At 40.7% G+C, this 20,695-nt stretch overlaps 2 protein-coding genes and 1 pseudogene across 3 annotated transcripts; 1 reads left to right on the forward strand and 2 right to left on the reverse strand.

Annotated features, from left to right (window-relative positions):
* Positions 1 to 1,161: 1,161 nt before the first annotated feature.
* higd1a (HIG1 hypoxia inducible domain family, member 1A) lies at positions 1,162 to 19,558 on the reverse strand. 2 transcript variants are annotated; one of them, XM_040019741.1, is made up of 4 exons: positions 19,463 to 19,558; positions 2,885 to 2,959; positions 2,609 to 2,743; positions 1,162 to 2,477 (listed from the first exon to the last, which is right to left on the reverse strand). In XM_040019741.1, exons 2-4 carry the CDS (start codon positions 2,952 to 2,954, stop codon positions 2,401 to 2,403), a joined length of 282 nt encoding a protein of 93 aa, XP_039875675.1. In that variant the 5' UTR covers positions 2,955 to 2,959; positions 19,463 to 19,558; the 3' UTR covers positions 1,162 to 2,400. The 2 variants fall into 2 exon arrangements, with proteins under 2 accessions (XP_039875675.1, XP_039875666.1); XM_040019732.1 differs by lacking the exon at positions 19,463 to 19,558 and adding an exon at positions 3,405 to 3,518.
* On the forward strand, positions 12,657 to 14,484 carry LOC120726217 (5-beta-cholestane-3-alpha,7-alpha-diol 12-alpha-hydroxylase-like). Its single transcript, XM_040019633.1, has one exon. It carries the CDS (start codon positions 12,908 to 12,910, stop codon positions 14,471 to 14,473), a length of 1,566 nt encoding a protein of 521 aa, XP_039875567.1. The 5' UTR covers positions 12,657 to 12,907; the 3' UTR covers positions 14,474 to 14,484.
* Positions 15,087 to 19,576, reverse strand: LOC120726289 (annotated as a pseudogene).
* Positions 19,577 to 20,695: the final 1,119 nt, after the last annotated feature.

Consider the following 20,695-nt stretch of genomic DNA (forward strand, 5'->3'; position numbering starts at 1 on the left):
CACCAATCACCAATCGAATTGGACACCCAGTGAAAAGTTTCATCCAGTGTGCAAAATTACCTTTGGATCATCAGCATTTCATAATGCATTTCATTTTTGTTGCATACACAGAACTGATTTTGTCAATTAATAATTATAATGAAGACCTGTAGCTTGCACAAACCCACCCACCTCCCCCATTCGGACATTCCTCAAACACCAGTGGGCCTCTGTGGACCACTGCTTTAGGCCATCATTAGGCAACATCCTGCGTGAATATATGAACTGAGCTGCTATACAAAGCAGTTTTTGTTGAACTGTAAGAGGTAAATGTGATGTGACTTTGCAATTTGAAACAGGTAACACACAAGAACATGTTTATTTAGTTTTTTCCATTTGGAAGATTTCCAGTATTTACATCCAGTCCATGTTTTTAGTAGAGATCATTTGGCATGGATTCCCAAATGGCAGGGACGTCAAACTCATTTTACATCGTGGGCTGCATACAGCCCACTTTGATGTGGAGTGGGCTGGACCAGTAAACTACATTATAGACATGTAATGTTACAGAAAAGGTTCTGGTAGATTATTGCTCAGACTTTGTTGTAATTATAAATTTATTATATAAACTTTTTATGAACTCACAAAAAATTTTATTGTACTTTGGTATGTTACAGATCACACTAGGTGGTGTTTATCTGTAAGAATAGGCAAAGCATTAAAACTTCTGTAGTTCAAAATATATGCACTCCTTGGCATTTTCTAGTATCCCACTGGATAGCTTTGTCCAGATTGGAGCCAGGCTGATTTGGGCCCCTGGACCTTATGCAGTCACCCGTGCCACGGGACCCTAACTATGTGTCACTTCACATACATTCAGATGTGGAGTCTGTTTGAGGTCACCACTCTACTCTACCACCTTTCTTACTGATGCTGTTTTTGCATAATTTTGTACAAGATAACTAAATGAAGATAACAGCAGGATCTGTGCATGTTTACGCATGCCATTGATAGGTGTGCTCTTTTCGGTACAGGATGTAACATGATACATGGCACGTGTCAGGTAGAATATCAAGGAAATGCCTGTTTACACACTTTCCAAAGTCACAGTGACAAAGCATTTTTCCCAGCTTAAAATGATGCCAGGCATTCCCTGATAAGAAAGTGAATAGAAACAGCAAATGACTGAGCAAATCACAGAAGCTTTATTTGGTAGAATTAGAAAGGGTTAGAAGATTACCTGTTAGAAACTGTGTCGTCAGTGAGAAGCTTAAAAAAAAAAAAAGACCCTAACAACAAAAAGCTGCAATGTTATATTGTGGTTCAAACTTGGGGAGAATTTTATGATCACTGTAGAGTCTGTCCTTTCATGCTGTTGAGTTCATTACTTTACAGTGTTTTGAGCCTTTCCTGTTAACTGTAAGTGTTTTAGCTGCTGTAGGTGTACTACACAACCCAGAAAATGGGTGATCAATAACAATATAATGGCACAAAGACAACATTTAACAGTCAAAACACATCAAGGTACCAAAATCCATACACAAAAAAAAAAAAAAAAAAAAAAAAAAACTTTTTTCTGTAACACTTAAAAAACAACAACTCTCAAATGACATCCTGTACTTGTGTACAACTTAGCTTAGAGAATAACTTCACAGGGCAACTATTTAAACACAAGGCTGCTACACAGTGTATAGCTGTTCCACGGAAGCCAGTGCTAAATTGAAGTGAAAAAATAAATAAAAATTTCACCATTACAATGAAACTGCATAAAAGCTACAGAATTAAAGCCTTTTTCTCCACACAGTTTCAACATAATGGCTATATAGATTTTTTCTATAGGATAAGATAACTGATACTGGTGGTGTTGAGCTATTTTATCACTATCATTATTTTTTACTTTAGGGCTCTGCTCTATCTGACAGCCAAGTGCTGTGAACGGCTTTAAATACCCAAAATGCACTGGGATGCTCATTTAGAAATATATGAGCTCAGGTGCAATCAATTGTAATCTGGCAAACATCCCAGTATTAGTACAGGAAATGAACAGGGATGGTTAGCTGATACGAGACAAAAATAAATATGTAGCATTTGGTGGTTAATTTTTAATCCAGGCCCAACTTAGTAACACACATGTTCAGCAAAGTTTATACATTTTCATTTTGTTATTTTGTAGATATTTCACTCACAGCAAGAGCAGATGAACTTTCAGTAATGCCCCCCAAACTATCAGGGATAATAACACCAAGAAAAATCTGATGGGATCAATACAACTCCTACTATGCACAGTGTCATCAAATAGTTTCAGCTATTTACAGCAGACATGTGCATATAAAAGTCAGGACATCTGTGAAACAAATCTTGTGCACACCTTAATATGAGGCAATACTAAGGGACATAAAATATGAGTCCAAGAGGCCATGTTCACTTGGGTTGGGTTGCTTTCTGTTCTTGTTCAATAGGCTTTGCAAAGTAATCTCTGTACATGGAGAACAGGACACCTGAAAACAAAACAAAAAATAAATAATGTAAAATGACCCGTGTTTATAGTATTATGCTTTCAGGTTCAAACCACAAATCAAAAATAAAGAAGTGGTTGCAGTTTGGCAGTAAGAACTGAAAGATGACCCACCAACAGTCATTGCTCCCACCACAAAGCCTTGGGCAGCTACACGCATGTGAATCAGGTGCACCGACATTTTTGTATCTCCACGACTTTTCATTTTCATCAGCCTGTAGCCAACAATAGCAACAAATCCAGCCATCCCTGCAAAAAGCAAAAGTCACTAAAACAAAAATAAGACAGCAACATACCCCCCTAATCCTCTGAAAACTCACTCAATAAACCCCAAAACTTAAACTTTTGTGAGCACATATTTTATTTGTCCTTGTCATAATATGTACTCACCGACTGGGACAAATGGATTCTCCTTTGCCTTTCGCCAGAATTTGGACTCACTCTCCTCATAAGAAGACATCTCGCCTGAAACAAGAACGAGGTCGACTGAGTTCAAACGTTTGTTGGCCGTGTAGCAGTAAAGCATGCAAGCTAATTCAGTGCTGATAGAAACCAATAAAACGCATAGAGAAACATGTCAGGAAGTATCAGGCTGTGCCTCACACAAAAAAAAAAAATCTCCAAAATCAGGCTTTAAAAGTCGTTCCCACGAAAGAGGTCCGAGAGCTAGACCTATCTTTCACAGACCTAACATTAAACAACTGTGCCTGATATGACGCGATACTTTTAAGTAGTATTATATTTAAATATTATATATTTTGAAAGGGAAGAATTTTTATTCAGCTGCGAGGCCTTTCCGTGTGGTGCGGGAGAAAAATGTGGAAAAGCAACAACTCTAGAGTTAAGATGAGCTACACTTTAAAAAGCACGTAAAGACACTTCCACCGAACTAAAGAGGGCTCCCCCTTACCTGCTTTAAGGTATCGTTAACTGGAAGCACCAGTGAAAGAATTATCCGCGGAGATCTACGTCTCCTCCGAGCAGCAGCCTGTAGTTATGGAGGAAGTAATAAGCCGGCATCTACGTGACACATTCTGCGTGCTACATAACAGTTCCCTCGTACGCATGCCTGACGTCAGCAACCGCTGTGCTGTGTTCACGTTCCAAGAGAATGTAGTAAATACAGGCAACATCTTCAAAAGCCTTGGCCCTACAAGCTCAAGAAGGCGGAGAAAGTGGATGAGGTCTTGTTAGCATTTTCACAACATGTGGAACACGACCCAGTGTGACCTAGAGTAATGTGTGTCTACAAAGGATATGCTGGAGCACTCTCTGTATGTGTTAATGTGCTCTGGTTTTGTTTCAGTTTACTATACTGTCATTGCTGTAGGTCAGGGATCAGAATCAGAAAGACTATTTATCCCCAAGGGGCAATTAAGACACAATAGAGCAGCATGACGTTGAAGATAAGGACAGGTCATAAACAGGCAATAGTAGTGAGATAATAAATACACAGAATATACAGTATATATACAGTTTTAAAATGACACAGAATTAAAATTAAAGTGACTGAAAGCTGAATAAATAACTGTAAGTGAGTAAAGTGTCGGCAGTATAAAAAGAGTGTAGAGTAGTTTATGTTTATGGGTGTGGAAAATGGTCTTATTGGCTGGAGTTAAAAAGCAGGGTGGCTTTGTGGACAAAGGTTGCTCTCCTCCTCTCCTGCAGGAAATGCAGCGGAGGCGTCGCCCAGAGGGGAGCCATTGAAATGCGGGGTGAAGAATGTGAGAGGGGTCATTGATGATTTTGGCTGCCAGTCTAAGGACCTGTTGGCTGAAAACCTGTACCAGAGTTCTGACAGGCAGGCCAATGATTTTAGAGCACACTGATGCAGTGTGCTGCAGTCTGTTCTTGTTCTGAAGGCTGAGGGAGTGGATCCAGCAGGTGATGGAGAAGGCCATAATGCTTTCCAGGAAGGCATAGTAAAAAGTCATCATGATGGGTGTGCTGACTCCAAAGGAGTTGAGTTTCCCAAGGAGGTATAGCCATTGGTGGCACCTTCTGAAAATCTCTTCTATGTTGGCAGAGAATATCAGGAGGTTGTCAAAGATGGTTCCCAGGTATTTGTACTCCTCAACTACCTCCACTGGCTTCCCATGGATGGTGGTGGGGACTGAAGCAGCCAGCTCCCTCTGCCTACTGGAGAAGGTCACCACCATCTCTTTGGTTTTGCTCACATTCAGTTCAAGTTTGGAGCTGTCACACCACTACAAACTCCTGAAGAGTGGGCCCATGGTGTTGTGAGGGGCCTGACAGCAGTGACAGGAGAACCTTGTCATCAGCATATTTCACCAGGTGAAAGTTGGGCTGTGTGGATCTGCAGTCATTGGTGTAGAGGATGAAGAGCAGGGGGGAGAGCACACAGCCCTGGGGGGAGCCAGTGGAGGTGGAACGGAGACCGGAAAGAGAGTTGTTGACCCGAACTTTCTGAGCCCTGTTGGTCAAAAAGTCCAATATCCACAGGATTAGCTGATCATCCAGGTGAAATCAGGAGGAAAGTTTAGTGGCCAGGATATGAGGCTGCAGAGTGTTGAACACTGATCAGAAATCAGCAAACAGAAATCTGGCGGACGAGTCAGGGAGCTCCTCTGTGTTTGAGGGATGTCAAACTCATTTTACATGGTGTGGGACATAAGTGGGCCAGACCCTTTAATCCTGGAGATATTTTATTATAAGGCAAAAGAAGTGTTAAAGAATTTCAAGAACCTTTTTGAACAATCTCATACACTTGCACACCTTCGTACATCAAGTTTCTTTTTGGACAATGCTAAGTACACTGAAATACAGGGTAAGTATGTTACAGTTTAAACTGAAATGATAAGTCATTCGATACTGGAAGAACATGTAAGCGCCACACAGAAGTGAACCTGCTGTGAACCACCATGCCACCCTTTATCACTTTTTAATTTTTTTAAAATAAATTATTTATTATTTTGTTATTATTATTATAATTTAAATAATAATAATAATAATTAAATATTTTGATGTTGTTGTTTTTTTGTTTTTTTGTTGGGGGGGGGGATGTTAGTAATGTAAAAGATCGAAAATCTTGATGAGATTACAAAGAAAATGCTTAAATGAATTCTGAATCAGAGGCTCCATGACTGTATAAAGACAAGGACAGCTGGTGCACTCTGGTGGCTCGGCTAACAGAACGGCAAGAACTAAAAGTTTAAAAAGAGAGAGAGAGAGAGAGAGAGATGTATAAACATTACATAGAGTAGTAAATTCAATCCGGTTGTTCAGTCTGACGTCACTAGCCGTGTCTGGACCTAAACTCCGCTGCAGGTCCATATATCAAACGATCACTATGGCATTACTGAGAGTTGAAAAACTGTCTAAAGTCTTTCATCTTTAATAAAATGATCAGCGTTCTGCTCTACCAGGTGTAACAATTGAGTTTAACATCCAGGCATCCATGAAAATGGAATTTATGACATTTAACGGAGTTAGAAGTTAGCAGATAGTTAGCTCGTAGGGGTGCAACGATATTCGTATCGATATTGAACCGTTCGATACGGTGCTTTCGGTTCGGTACGCATATGTATCGAACAATACAACATTTGTAATTTATTTTATCAACTTTCCTTCTGACGATGCTGTCTGTGTTGAGCGCTCAGTGAATCTGCGTTCGACTACTCCGCCTAGGCTGCACTGTCGAGCGCAGATCCACTGAGCGCTCAACACAGACAGCATCGTCAGAAGGAAGAGTGCAGGGCAAGCTAGCAAGACAGAAGTTAAGCTCTCCTTGCAACATGGACCTCCCCCACCCTCATTCAGATCTGGCATTTGGAATTATTTTGGTTTTCATGTGACGTATGACCCTGAAGGTAAGCGAGTCATGGACTAAAGTAAAACAGTATGTTGGATGTGCCATGCAATGCTCAATTACATGGGTGGGAACTAGTGTGTTAGCGCAGTTAGCTCGTTAACGTGTTGGCCGTCTAGCCCCATGCACGGGGCGATCGGCGGTAGCTCGTTAACGGAGATTTGCCGTGTTGTGGCGTTAAGGTCATTTCAACGAGATTAACCTGAAAGCACTAGTGGGAACACAACGAATATGACTGCACATTTACGCCGACATCATCCTAGTGCAAAGACAAAAACAACAAGCATGCTACTAACTTTAGCCGAGTCATTTAGACAGCTGTTAGCACATGATTCTCCTTATGCTGCTGAGAATATAGCCCAGAAGAAGCGGATAGTATAGCTTTTATTTTGGAAAGAGACATTTCTCTGTAATAAACTCTCTTTTCCAAAGATGAGTGATTCCTCAATCAGATACAGGGCTCGCAAAATCGCTAGCCCGACGTCCTGGGGCTAGCGATTTTTTCAGTCGGGCTACCAAAATCTATCTCTTCCCTGCCCGTCGGGCTATTGTAGGAAGGAAAAATATATGTCAATGCTTTTGCATTCTTTCAGAAATGTAGCTGGGTAATTATGTCATTGGCATCGGTGAGCCACTGTCAATATGTGACATATTGAAATCACGTTTGAATTTGCGCTTGTTTTTTTGCTTTCACTTTGCAATCGTGCGAACTGTGTATAGAGAGCGACAGCACTGATCTGTGAGTGATGATAATTTGTGCACCAATTCCTCTGACATCGTCTTATTAATCGTTAGCTTACTATGCAAACATGACAAGTGAAATCTCCCGCAGCAAGCTTAAACATGTGAGAGGTTGATCGCGCAGAGAATCGCTGAGCTTATGTGAGTGCGTGTGTAAAAGCAGCAGGATTTATATTTTAGTTCTGCTGAGCCAAATAAGACAGGTCAGGGTGAAGAAGTGACAGCCAAAGAAAAGCTTACCACAAAACGGAGAAGTTATGACAAATCAGACTATAAGGCAAAAAGAAAGTGCAGCTTTATGGTTTCATGGACAAAATAATTTCTGTGGCTGCAATATGATGAGCTAAATAACCAGGGCTGCACATAAGTGGTCCGCAGGTGCGCATTCGCTGTCAAAATAAAAAACGGGCACAAGGGTTAGGGTTAAATTTAAAAACTGTACTTTTGAGTTAAAATATATATTTATAATTTTAATAAATGACAAATTAAAAAGGCATGAACATTTTATTTTGTATCGAAAAAATATCGAACCGTGACACCAAAGTATCGAACCGAACCGAACCGTGAATTTTGTGTATCGTTGCACCCCTATTAGCTCGCTAGCTTCTATCTAAATACAATATAGCATGTCCTGACTGCGGGGTTTTGGAAACAAATGAAAACGTACAGCTCTGCTATCACTTCCAACATAAATTAAGACAGAAAACTAAACAGCAGTGACATTTGTAGGGTTACTGAAGTTTGGCTAGCTGGTATATAATGATGTGCTACGTGACTGCTAGCGACACAGCTATGTTAGCATAATATAAACAAGCAAAAAAATTTTCCACTCGATAAAAGTTAACGTGAGTGTTCTCGGTGGTCAGGAACAAATGTAATCGCATGGCAGGATGCTGTAAAAGGACCAAACTTCAGCCAGGAGAACAACTGAGATAATCCATCCACAATACGAGGTTAGTCATTCATATATGCTACATGGGCTGGGCTGTATCGTAAGGTTTTAAAAACTGAGCTTAAATAAATGATTAGCGGTAATAAAAGCCGAGGGAGGTCAACAGTGATCACTGACTGTTTTAGGAGCTTTTTGAGATTAAATAGAAGAAAATACATAACATTAAACATGTTAACAACACAAAAGTCATATTAAACGCAGACTACTTTAGGCCCAGAAGTAGGATTCGTCACGTCATCACTTAACAATCGGATAGCCAATGATAGACATCTGCGCATCATGATGACCCCTCCCACTCGATTTGTTCTCCTGGTCATGTGAGGAGGTGGGGCTACAAAAGAGCCACGCCTGACACTAATTCACTGAATTGCTGTAAGGAAACGTTTTGTTTCCGAGGTGTCCTAAATGCAACGTGAGATCGGTAAAACGCCTTTGAATAAAAAGTAAAAATGGGGACACATGATGCAAAATAGCTCTCTGCCTGTTGTTTTTTAATGTGGGTTATTGGGTTGCAGTTTTAACGAAGCGAGAGAGCTGTATGGTGTGAACTAATCTCTATTTAACCGGTCGCGGAAGTAGGTGTAAGGGAATCCTTTTGCTTCTCGTGTTAATCTCGGGGATGACGTAACTGTGGCCTCAAGTCACGTGCAACGTGCTGCATATGCTGTTCCATGATGCTGCTGGAACAAAAAAAAGGAAAGAAAAAGAACTCTGTGAACCCAACCTCTCCATCTAATAACAATACACTGAGAACGAGAACTGTGGAGGCTTCACTGTGCCAGAATAAATCACAGTATTTGATTAGAAAATTACTTATTATGATGAATCAACTCAATTTATATACTATGATTGGTTTGTTGTTGTATCAAAAAATAGTTGCCTATATTCCTGATGTAAAAGATTTCACTGCACTTTACTTTTTGTAAATTACACCCCAAACAAGCCCGTTATCTGAAGCAGAGGAATAAATTGTTTGTTTCTTAACAATAGTAGTTGGCCGTGCCTCTCCAAAAGCTTCTGCGCTGTGTTCAGCTTTCTTGAGAATGAACATCAAAAGAATCTTTCAAGTCTTAATGAGCCTGTGGTATTTCCTTCATGCAATTATGGTCCAGTTACCACCAATTATATGCCAGAACAGAGTGTACACAGGAGATTAAAGTAGAGATACAAAAGGGGAGAGCAGCAATCGGCCTTCCAGACAACCTTATGACAGCACAATTAAATAAACATGGTTCATATTTATTCCCATTTCCTTTTAGAGCTTTAGTCTAATACCTTCTGAAGTCCTTTGTGCTATACAACCCATAAGATTCTCATGATTTCAAAAAAGATTTATTTTAAGAACTAATGACTAATATACTATTATACTATAACTCTTATCAGTGACCAGGACAAGTCACTGATGCTGTTTAGCACAGACCTGAACCCCGTGATCCAGCTCATTGCAAAGACTCGATACAGATACAGATTTAGAAGCAGACACCAAGCTTTACACAAAGAGGAAACAAGACATCAAATCACAAATCGACCTCACCAGGATCTACTGCAAGGATATCAGGATGTCCTAAAGATATAGTAACTCTGGTGATTGTCAGAAAGCCTTCCTACAGTAGATGGCTACAAGTTCCTAGACCACAAATCAGTGAAAATCACGATGGAGATACTGAGGACGTCGGCTAGATACAAACATCTCCTGAAGTGAGCTTAGTCAGCCTTACATATATGGCCTACCAGCCACAGGAGGACATAGATAAAACAGATATGAAGACATAATGCAAAGTACAGCACCCTAAGACTATACATTGTTGCAATAAAAAAGAGATAGGGTAAGGTTTAGCAAGGGTGGGATCCACAATGGGGGATGAAATAAGGAGTTCATCAGAGGGATGACAGATGATGATGGGAAGGAATAAAAAATATAGTGGAAAACCAAGTCTCTGGGATATATCACTGGGACGTAGTGGAAGTGGGTGACATAATTGTTTATATAGCTCTAATAAATGAGACAAATGCCAGAACTAAATTTCTCATGTTGCTAAGGCCGTTCTTAACCACAAGGGGACCCTGTGCAAAATTTAACTTAAGGGTTTCTTATCAGATCCTGTAACAAATGAATATCTCCACCTCTGTGAGACTCAATAGCTGAAGTGGGTGACATCAAGAAATCCTCCCAGTGGTTAGAAATGGGTAGCCTGGTGAGCAGCACGGAGGCTACATATCTGATCCATAGAGCAGACAAAACCCAAGCTTCCGGCCCTGCAAAGATGAGACAGTCCAGAACATAAGAGCAGCAGGGAAGTAGGAAACAAGCTAGGCAAAACTAAGTTCATGGCATAGTGCAGAGGAAGACCTATTTATGGATTTGAAATCCCAAAGGTACAAACCTCCAACTACTTTTAGAATTCTCTTCTTCTTCTTTTTCTTTTAGTGATCCCTTTGGGGTTGGCCACCGTGGATCATCTGCCTTGATCTTACCCTCTTCTGTCACACCAACCCTCTCCATGTCCTTTATCACTACATCCATGAATCTCTCTGTGGTCTATTTCTTTTCTTTCTGCTCGGCAGCCCCATATTTAACTTCCTGTGGCCAGTATATCAACTATTCCTCCTTTGCAACCAATATCACATGAGTGCTTTTTTACACACATATCAGAGCACCAAATATGCATTCATCAGGGTGTCTCAGCTGAAAATCGATATTTCCTAATAATGAAGTGGAAAACTGCAAGGGAAGCTCAGTATTAATTCTTTCTTTTCCTTTCTTTTTTTTTGCAAATTTTGAGAGTTTAGCGAATTGGGAATTTCTTCTGAAAAGGGCTTTATCAATGGCCATCCCCAGGATTAATGAATGAATTTAAAATTTCCATCCAAAATTCACCATATGTAAGAATTGGAATTTACATACATTCAACCGATTTTCATCTGGTATTGAGAAACTGCCCTGCTGAGCTATCAGGATTCTATATTGACCTTAAAAAACAGATGGTTGCCAGACTTAAAGGTTTTGTGTTGTTAAGGCTATCCTCAGCCATTTGGGGACGGTGGCTGAGATTTAACCTGTAACTATCTGCACCTCTGGGAAACTGATATCATTCACTTATATCACTTTTATATCTTTGTGATATACAAACTATCAAAGTACACATAAATTTGCACATATTAGGCTAAGCATCCCTATAATATTCTATTCTTTTGATTATTTTAATAAAATTTATTTCGGTTAAACAGTGTAACACAGAAATGTGCACAGTTGTGTTTAATGGCAGACAATTAATGTAGTTCACATACAGTTCATTAATGCTACATTATACAGTTGATATAGCAGCATACCCTGCTTCTAAGCCACATTGTCACTTGTGTTGATGTTTAGATTAACACCTGTGCTGTTTTCTTTTAAAAAATAAAATAAAATAAAATAAAAGCTGAAAAACAGTCAAGCACTCAATTATGCTGATTCTTTTTGTTGTTCGCCATTAAAACAAAAGTCCACTAGATGGCGCAACATTCCCACTGAATTCAGTAGATCAGCGTGCAATTAAATTAATAGAGTTTAACGTTCAAAGACAAATCTCTAATCATTTATGATCGGTAATGGGTTTCAGGGTCAGTCACACAATGCATGCGAGCTTTCAAATGCAGGCCGAAGTCAGCTTTTTTTCTTTTTTCTTTCTAGTTATCGCAACCATAAAACTAGAACATGTATAATCTCCAGGAAAATCTGTAAAACGCGTTGTTGAAATCTCCCAATTCTTTTAATCTTTGGGCTTAAGGAAGGACAATACTCGGTGTATAAATGCTCAATCAACAATTCTTTTATTTCCATACAATTCAACACTTATGAGCATAAGCCATCATGATGGGGAGACATGCATGAAGAGGGTCACAGCAAATCTCAAAATGGTGACGGGTTACTCAGCTTCTTATAGCCTCTAGTGGCCCCCACCTAGTCGTAAAAGCCTAAACATTCACATTCTTTCTCTGTTACGGCGCCTAAGTTATGACCTCGGCTTCCTGTCTTTCTGCTCTCTGTAAAGGTGGGGGTATGGAATGTGGTCTGTCTGTTCTATTATCGGCACAAGGTCCTCTGCACACAACATTCTCTTCATGATTCAGCAGTATGAAATGTCAAGAAACAGTGTAACACATTCACAGCAGATCAAGGGTACAGGGTAATGCACACCTGTCTAACAAATCCAAAAATGGTCACATTCTTTTAACCCAAAAATATAATGGAAAATAAGCTACATACACAGCACACGATCTAGACTAAAGGATATTATATGACCTACAGCAGTTAACATAATTCAACTACTTTAACTACAGATATAAGATAACATATGATAACAGAATAATCTCACAGCGTCCTTCCTACATGTTTCAGCTCAATAGTTTCCTTTTTGGACAAAACAGTTTCTGAGTATTGGCATGTTTTGCTTGCCTTGAGAAATCTGCAGTTTTTCTTTTCTTTCTTTGTTTGGTGCTATGAAACATTCAGTCTGTAATGAAAATCAGCTGGCCTCGCTGGTCTTTCGTCGGGGAATAAACGGATGAGAATGGAATTGATTTAAAACTGATTGAAGAACTCAGTTCCAGAGAAATTTGGCACTGACTTCAAAGACCATTTACGGGTTGTTGATCTTGATTTTAAGGATGTTTGAATATTATCGGATTGCATAACTGTAATTATAAGCAATTAAGATGAAAATTATTCTTCCGCGAAAGTACATTGTTGATTGAACACAATGTGAATTGTTGCTTGTATTCAGGAGACCTTTGCTTTTTTTCCAGGACCATTTAGTTATCAGTTCCAGGAAAGCTGAAACCGGTTGGGCTTGTCAGAGGGGAGGAGCAAAGGTCTGCTCATTATAGCAGACCTGAAACTTTCCTTCAGATGAATCTGTGCTGGTTAACTGAATCAGTCATGGAGCTGCTGCTGCCGATACTTCTTGGCTTTCTTGCTTGTCTGGTCGGAGGGCTGTACCTTCTCGGAGTGTTCAGACAGCGGCGACCAGGAGAACCCCCCCTCGATAAAGGGCTCATTCCTTGGTTGGGTCATGTCTTAGAGTTTCGCAGGAACACCTTGAAGTTCCTAGAGAGAATGAAGAAGAAGCACGGTGATATATTTACAGTACAGCTGGGAGGGTTTTATATTACATTTGTCCAGGACCCTTTTTCATTTGGGGGGTTCATTAAGGAGAGTCGGGACAAACTGGACTTTCAAAAGTTTGCAGTGCATCTGGTGCACAGAGTGTTTGGATACAAAGCTGTTGAAGGGGAGCACATTGTTCTCCACAATTCCAGCAACAAGCATCTGAAGGGGGAAGGTCTGCAAGAACTGACCCAATCTTTTATGAGTAATTTGCAGAACATGATGTTGCACAACATTGGATCAGCTGCAGAGGACAGGACCTGGAAAGAAGATGGACTGTTCAGGTACAGCTACAATGTTGTTTTCAGAGCTGGATATTTGGCCTTGTTTGGCAATGTGCCACCCAAGTCAGAACAAAGTGAGGAGAAAGCCAAAGAGAAAGATAGAGCTGAATCAGAAGCTTTGTTTCAAGAGTTTCGTAAATATGACCAGCTCTTCCCCAGACTGGCGTATGGGGTCCTCCCACCGATGGAAAAGTTGGCTGCAGAGAGGTTGAAGGCATACTTCTGGGATGTTCTGTCAATACTGAAAATTAAAACCAAGGACAATATCAGTGGCTGGGTGTGGGACATACAGCAGGGTAAAGAGGAGACGGGCATCGATATGTCAATGATAAACAGATACATGTTTGTGCTTCTTTGGGCCTCTCAGGGAAACACAGGGCCTTCTTCATTCTGGCTGCTGCTCTTCCTCATGAAACACCCAGAAGCCATGAAAGCAGTGAAGGAAGAGGTGGATAAAGTTCTGAAAGAATCTGGACAGGAGGTCCGGCCTGGTGGTCCTATGGTCAACCTGACCCGTGAAATGCTGTTGAAAACACCGATCCTGGACAGTGCTGTTGAAGAGACCCTCCGACTCACTGCTGCACCCCTCCTCACCAGGGCAGTGATAAAGGACATGACCTTCAAGATGGCTGATGGGCGAGAATATTTACTTCGCAAGGGTGACAGAATTGCAATCTTTCCTTTCAGTTCTGTCCACCATGACCCAGAGATCCATCCTGAGCCGCACTCATTCAAATATGACCGCTTCCTGAATCCAGACGGGACCAAGAAAACTGATTTTTACAAAGCAGGAAAGAAGGTAAAATATTACACCATGCCCTGGGGATCTGGGGTCTCCATGTGCCCTGGCCGTTTCTTTGCCACCAATGAGCTGAAACAGTTTGTTTTCCTCATGTTGGTCTATTTTGAGTTTGAGCTGAAGAATCCGGATGCAAAAATACCTGAAATTGACCTCAGTCGATACGGATTTGGAACGATGCAACCTGTCAGAGATGTCCAGTTCAGATTCAGACTCAGATATTAAGACAGTCAGATGAAAATGAAACTGTGATTTTCTTTTTCTTTGGATCAAGATGGTTTGATGAGCACATTATAGAAACTATGGAAGCAGATTTAAATCTAAAGTTTTTGACATGGTGGTCAACTGTAACGATTCCATATGCAATTGCACTGATAATCTAGACATGTATATGTATATTGAACACATTCTGATCATAACTCTTCATATGTAATTTGCAGATCAGCAATCAGATTAAACACATTAGAAATGGTATTGATGGGAATTTTTTAAGATAACAACAATTATGATTATTGGTTATTAATTATTATTGAAATGCCTGTTTACACACTGGTTCCAAAGTCACAGTGAAAAAGCATTTTTCCAGCTTAAAATGTTGGCAGCCATTTCCTGATAAGAAAGTGAATAGAAACAGCATATGACTGAGCAAAGAAAAGAAGTTTTATTTGGTAGAATTGGAAAAGGTTAGAAGATTACCTGTTAGAATGTGTGTCATCAGTGAGAAGCTTAAAAAAAGACCCTAACAACAAAAAGCTGCAATGTTATATTGTGGTTCAAACTTGGGGAGAATTTTATGATCACTGTAGAGTCTGTTCTTTCATGCTGCTGAGTTCATTACTTTACAGTGTTTTGAGCCTTTCCTGTTAACTGTAAGGGTTTTAGCTGCTGTAGGTGTACTACACAACCCAGAAGATGGGTGATCAATAACAATATAATGGCACAAAGACAACATTTAACAGTCAAAACACATCAAGGTACCAAAATCCATACACAAAAAAACCTTTTTTCTTTAACACTTAAAAAAACAACAACTCTCAAATGACATCCTGTACTTGTGTACAACTTAGCTTAGAGAATAACTTCACAGGGCAACTATTTAAACACAAGGCTGCTACACAGTGTATAGCTGTTCCACGGAAGCCAGTGCTAAATTGAAGTGAAAAAATAAATAAAAGAACTTCACCATTACAATGAAACTGCATAAAAGCTACAGAATTAAAGCCTTTTTCTCCACACAGTTTCAACATAATGGCTATATAGATTTTCTTCTCGTCAGGACATCTGTGAAACAAATCTTGTGCACACCTTAATACGAGGCAATACTAAGGGACATACTGTAAAATATGAGTCCAAGAGGCCATGTTCACTTGGGTTGGGTTGCTTTCTGTTCTTGTTCAATAGGCTGTGCAAAGTAATCTCTGTACATGGAGAACAGGACACCTGAAAACAACAACAAAACAAAAGAAGCATGTAAAATGACCCGTGTTTATAGTATTATGATTTCAGTTTCAAACCACAAATCACAAATAAAGAACTGGTTGCAGTTTGGCAGTAAGAACTGAAAGATGACTCACCAACAGTCATTGCTCCCACCACAAAGCCTTGGCAGCTACACGCATGTGAATCAGGGGCACCGACATTTTTGTATCTCCACGACTTTTCATTTTCATCAGCCTGTAGCCAACAATAGCAACAAATCCAGCCATCCCTGCAAAAAGCAAAAGTCACTAAAACAAAAATAAGACAGCAACATACCCCCCTAATCCTCTGAAAACTCACTCAATAAACCCCAAAACTTAAACTTTTGAATTGAATTGAATTGAATTGAATGAATGCTTTATTGGCCATATGCAGGTTGCCCCGCAGAGGAATAGGACCCCCCGATTTACACACACAACAAAGACATCACATGGGAATACAGTCGGAGATCGGCAGCGTTGCAGAGAAAACACTGAAAAATTACACAACAATGGGAAAAGTACAAGAGGAAAAAAGAGACCTCTTCTCACGCTGGGCACCTATGGGAGGACAGCATGAGAACAGGAAACAAAAAAACTCCTCTGCACAGAGAGCACATTAATGTCCACGTCACAACATTAGAGCACGTGACTAGCCACAGTGGTGGATAGGGGGGTGGGGGGTAATCCGAAGGAACACAGCAGTCGTCCTACACAGCGCTACCATTTCAGCGCGGCACGCAGACCCGCCGTCTTCCCCCGCAGGAAACAAGCATCGAAGGCGTTTGGAAAGGGAGGGGGATGAGTGCGTGCTTATCAGTGTAAGTGTATGTGTGTGCGTGTCCAGAGTCCAGCTGAGACAGTGTCCTTCGCCCTATCAGGCTAAGTAAACAGTCTGCCAGCCAACCCAGGTGGCCTTGCATGGGATGGGAAGAATAGTCATCACACAGTCGTTATCAGGGAGTTGTTTTGGTGGGCTCCAGCCTTGGGCCTGAGCAGCTGGCGCCGTGGTGTCCATATGTTGAATATTGTTGATTTCTCCTTTATGCGAGCAGCTCCGAATTTAGCACTCTGACACTGGTCTCTCGATCTCCCGTTGGAGAGCCGCGAGCCTCCCCATGATGGTATCAAACTTCTGTTCTGTGGTGTTGTCATTCTTTTGATTTTGAGACCCCACAACTGCAGTGAGCCGTTCTGCGATGTGATCCAACTTTCGCTCAAGGGTGTCATTGTGAGCAGGCCCCTCTCTGATGTATCCCATCATACGCTCAATGGTGTTAGTTTGAGTCTTCACGGCAGCTGTAAGCGTCTCCAAGGTGTTAACCATGCTGCGTTCGGTGTGAGAGGTCGCGCCTCGTCCCGTCGCTTCAATTCCAGCGGTCAGCCTTGGGGGGGGGTTTGAACAGCTGGTTCCGCTCTCTTATTTCTCCGATAGGTCAGGGCCAAGCCAGCTCCGATCAGCAAGAACCCTGTTATCATGGTTCCGAATAGGTAGTGAGCACATATTTTATTTGTCCTTGTCATAATATGTACTCACCGACTGGGACAAATGGATTCTCCTTTGCCTTTCGCCAGAATTTGGACTCACTCTCCTCATAAAAAGACATCTCGCCTGAAACAAGAACGAGGTCGACTGAGTTCAAACGTTTGTTGGCCGTGTAGCAGTACAGCATGCAAGCTAATTCAGTGCTGATAGAAACCAATAAAACGCATAGAGAAACATGCCAGGAAGTATCAGGCTGTGCCTCACACACAAAAAAAATCTCCAAAATCAGGCTTTAAAAGTCGTTCCCACGAAAGAGGTCCGAGAGTCGCTAGTAACAGGACATGAAAACTTCAGCGGTGACAGATGAAGGGCACGGACTAGACCTATCTTTCACAGACCTAACATTAAACAACTGTGCCTGATATGACGCGATACTTTTAAGTAGTATTATATTTAAATATTATATATTTTGAAAGGGAAGAATTTTTATTCAGCTGCGAGGCCTTTCCGTGTGGTGCAGGAGAAAAATGTGGAAAAGCAACAGGCACAGTGCAGGGGGGGGGGGCTAGAGGGGCTTGAGCACCCGCCCCTTTCCTGATGGGTTCCCAAAGTGCCCTTTTGTTGAGGCAACTTTTTAAAAAAAAAATTATTATTATTATTATTTTAATGTGTGTGTGCGTGCGTGCGGAGTCCTGTCTGTGCCCCTCAACAATAATATTTAACTATTAATCACAGTTTTGCTAAATAAAAGGATCTGGCTTGCATCAGTCACATGATCACATTTAACCAATGGTCGCCCTTGACGGCAGAACGCGCTGGTTACGAGCCGGGAACGAGCTCACAAAGAGCACGCGCATTTTTTGCGGTCCGGAGCTGTAGGAGAAACACAAGTTAACTCAGAGACACAGACTGATGCGACAAAACCAGTAAGTAGGTGTACAGCGCACACTGTAGTGTGTAGCACACAGGAGTATTAGCTTATTACGTACACGTTGGTAAGCTGTCTTGTTGCAACTGACGAACTGAAACAAACGAGCGTGCTGTGTTTGCAACAGCGTGACAAACATTACCTGTCCTTTTATTAATTGCACAAGTAGTGCTGGTCATAGCTGCTGGCTACCTGTGTAAGGCTGTCATGGGTCTGTAGCTCTGTCACCGTTTTAGGGAACATATTTAGTTTTAAAGTAAGTTTCCGGGCTTTTCCTGCCTTTCTGGAGGGATTATATTTCACTAAAAACGATCTAATATGCATGTCCACATAATAATTATTATAATTATAATATATTAAAAACACACGCTGTATTTTAAAGAACATACATTAAGAAGCAGATTATATTAGATTTATATTTTAAATAAGACAAAATTTGGATTTTACAGCAGTAAAATGATTGTATCTCTACAGTTTAAACATGTAATAAGCTTTGCCCCTGCACAGAGTGGATAGTGAAACAAATGGAATCATCATAATGACATTATTTCATATTTATTACTTCCCCCTCCTCTTTGCTTTATTATTGTAGCTCTAGTAATAAATAATAATGTAAGGATTCTGGATCAGCACCATGATGCCCATAGTATATACAGTATTCTGAAGAAGGTCTAAAATGTCACTGTGTGCGCGTGCATGTGTGTGTTTTATGTATATGGATTATTTTAAATTATTACTCATGATATAACATTGTCCAGACATGCCTGGTAAGGACATGAGGAGGAAACAGTAGGAGCTGTGTGAGGCTACTAAAGGCAGTGCTATAACATTTTTCTCTCATCATTTTATTATAGATTAAGTGCTGGAGTTGTTAGGTGTGGATAATTAAATTATAGTTTATTGCAATAGCAAGTTGTGCCTTGTTCTCAGAAAGACAGCAAGTGGAGAGTGATATATGAAAAGATGGGATGGAAGGAAGAAGAGAAGCAAAGAGTGATTCACAGGCAGAGCCTAAGCGCTGTCACCAATCTTTGCATTTAGTTATTATCTCATGACACTTGTTTAATCAGCTACCATCTCTCCTATGGACTTTTTAATGTCTACAGTCTCAGATCAACACAGCCCTGCCCTCCAGCACTATCCACAGCAACCCCTCAACAGCAACATTGTACCCATCAGGTAAAACATCGGCTACGTTTGCTTTGCCTTGTTGCCCAAATTAGATTCTTGATGAATGTGTGTTGTTGTTATTCAGCCTGGCTCAATGTGCCCCTTTTTAGCTTTAAGCACCCGCCCCTTTAAACCTCTCTGCACGGCCCTGAAAAGCAACAACTCCCTCTTACCTGCTTTAAGGTGTCGTTAGCTGGAAGCACCAGTGAAAGAATTATCCGCGGAGATCTACGTCTCCTCCGAGCAGCAGCCTGTAGTTATGGAGGAAGTAATAAGCCGGCATCTACGTGATACATTCTGCGTGCTACATAACAGTTCCCTCGTATGCATGCCTGACGTCAGCAACCGCTGTACTGTGTTCACGTTCCAAGAGAATGTAGTAAATACAGGCAACATCTTCAAAAGCCTTGGACCTACAAGCTCAAGAAGGTGGAGAAAGTGGATGAGGTCCTGTTAGCATTTTCACAACATGTGGAACACGACCCAGTGTGACCTAGAGTAATGTGTGTCTACAAAGGATATGCTGGAGCACTCTCTGTATGTGTTAATGTGCTCTGGTTTTGTTTCAGTTTACTATACTGTCATTGCTGTAGGTCAGGGATGTCTAACTCATTTTACATGGTGTGGGACATAAGTGGGCCAGACAATTTAATCCTGGAGATATTTTATTATAATCCAAAAGAAGTGTTAAAGAATTTCAAGAACTAATTTGAACAATCTCATACACTTGCACACCTTCGTACATAAAGTTTCTTTTTGCACAATGCTAAGTACATTGAAATACAGGGTAAGTATGCTACAGTTTAAACCAAAACAATAAGTCAATAGGAAAAAAAAATAGGGTAAGGAAGGAAGTGGTTGGCTGCAAAACAATAACAACTATATCAGTTTAAAGAAACTACAGAGTACACTCAGACTGGAAAGCTGTTCTAACAGTTATTTGGCAATAACAGGAAAAAGAAGCTTTTTCATACCCAGTCGTAGGGTGTAATATGTAGCTATAAAAAGTTACAGCACATGACAGTACTGAGGAGCATGAGCAAACTCAGACAGTGGACAGATCACCAGATTACCCAGAGGTGAGTTTAGCCAGAATACTCAGAGAGCAACTCACACTGATCCATAGAGCAGACAAAACCCAAGCTTCAGGCCCTGCAACGATGAGACAGTCCAGAACATAAGACCAGCGGGGAAGTAGGAAGGAAGCAAATAATCAATATTCTTTTGATTATTTTAATAAAATTTATTTCGGTTAAACAGTGTAACACAGAAATGTGCACAGTTGTGTTTAATGGCAGACAATTAATGTAGTTCACATACAGTTCATATATGCTACATTATACAGTTGATATAGCAGCATACCCTGCTTCTAAGCCACATTGTCACTTGTGTTGATGTTTAGATTA

The sequence above is a fragment of the Simochromis diagramma genome, unplaced genomic scaffold (assembly GCF_900408965.1).
Source record: "Simochromis diagramma unplaced genomic scaffold, fSimDia1.1 OVJJ01000205.1, whole genome shotgun sequence".
NCBI classification, from domain to species: domain Eukaryota; kingdom Metazoa; phylum Chordata; class Actinopteri; order Cichliformes; family Cichlidae; genus Simochromis; species Simochromis diagramma.

What these genes read in the sequence shown, in the direction of transcription:
- higd1a (XM_040019741.1), bottom strand. Translation starts at nt 2,954, where the DNA reads ATGTCTTCTTATGAGGAGAGTGAGTCCAAATTCTGGCGAAAGGCAAAG. An exon ending in GAATCCATTTGTCCCAGTCG is followed by an intron (nt 2,744 to 2,884) that starts GTGAGTACATAT and finishes TGCTTTTTGCAG; the next exon opens with GGATGGCTGGATTTGTTGCT. An exon ending in GGTGGGAGCAATGACTGTTG is followed by an intron (nt 2,478 to 2,608) that starts GTGGGTCATCTT and finishes TTTTGTTTTCAG; the next exon opens with GTGTCCTGTTCTCCATGTAC.
- LOC120726217 (XM_040019633.1), top strand. Translation starts at nt 12,908, where the DNA reads ATGAATCTGTGCTGGTTAACTGAATCAGTCATGGAGCTGCTGCTGCCG.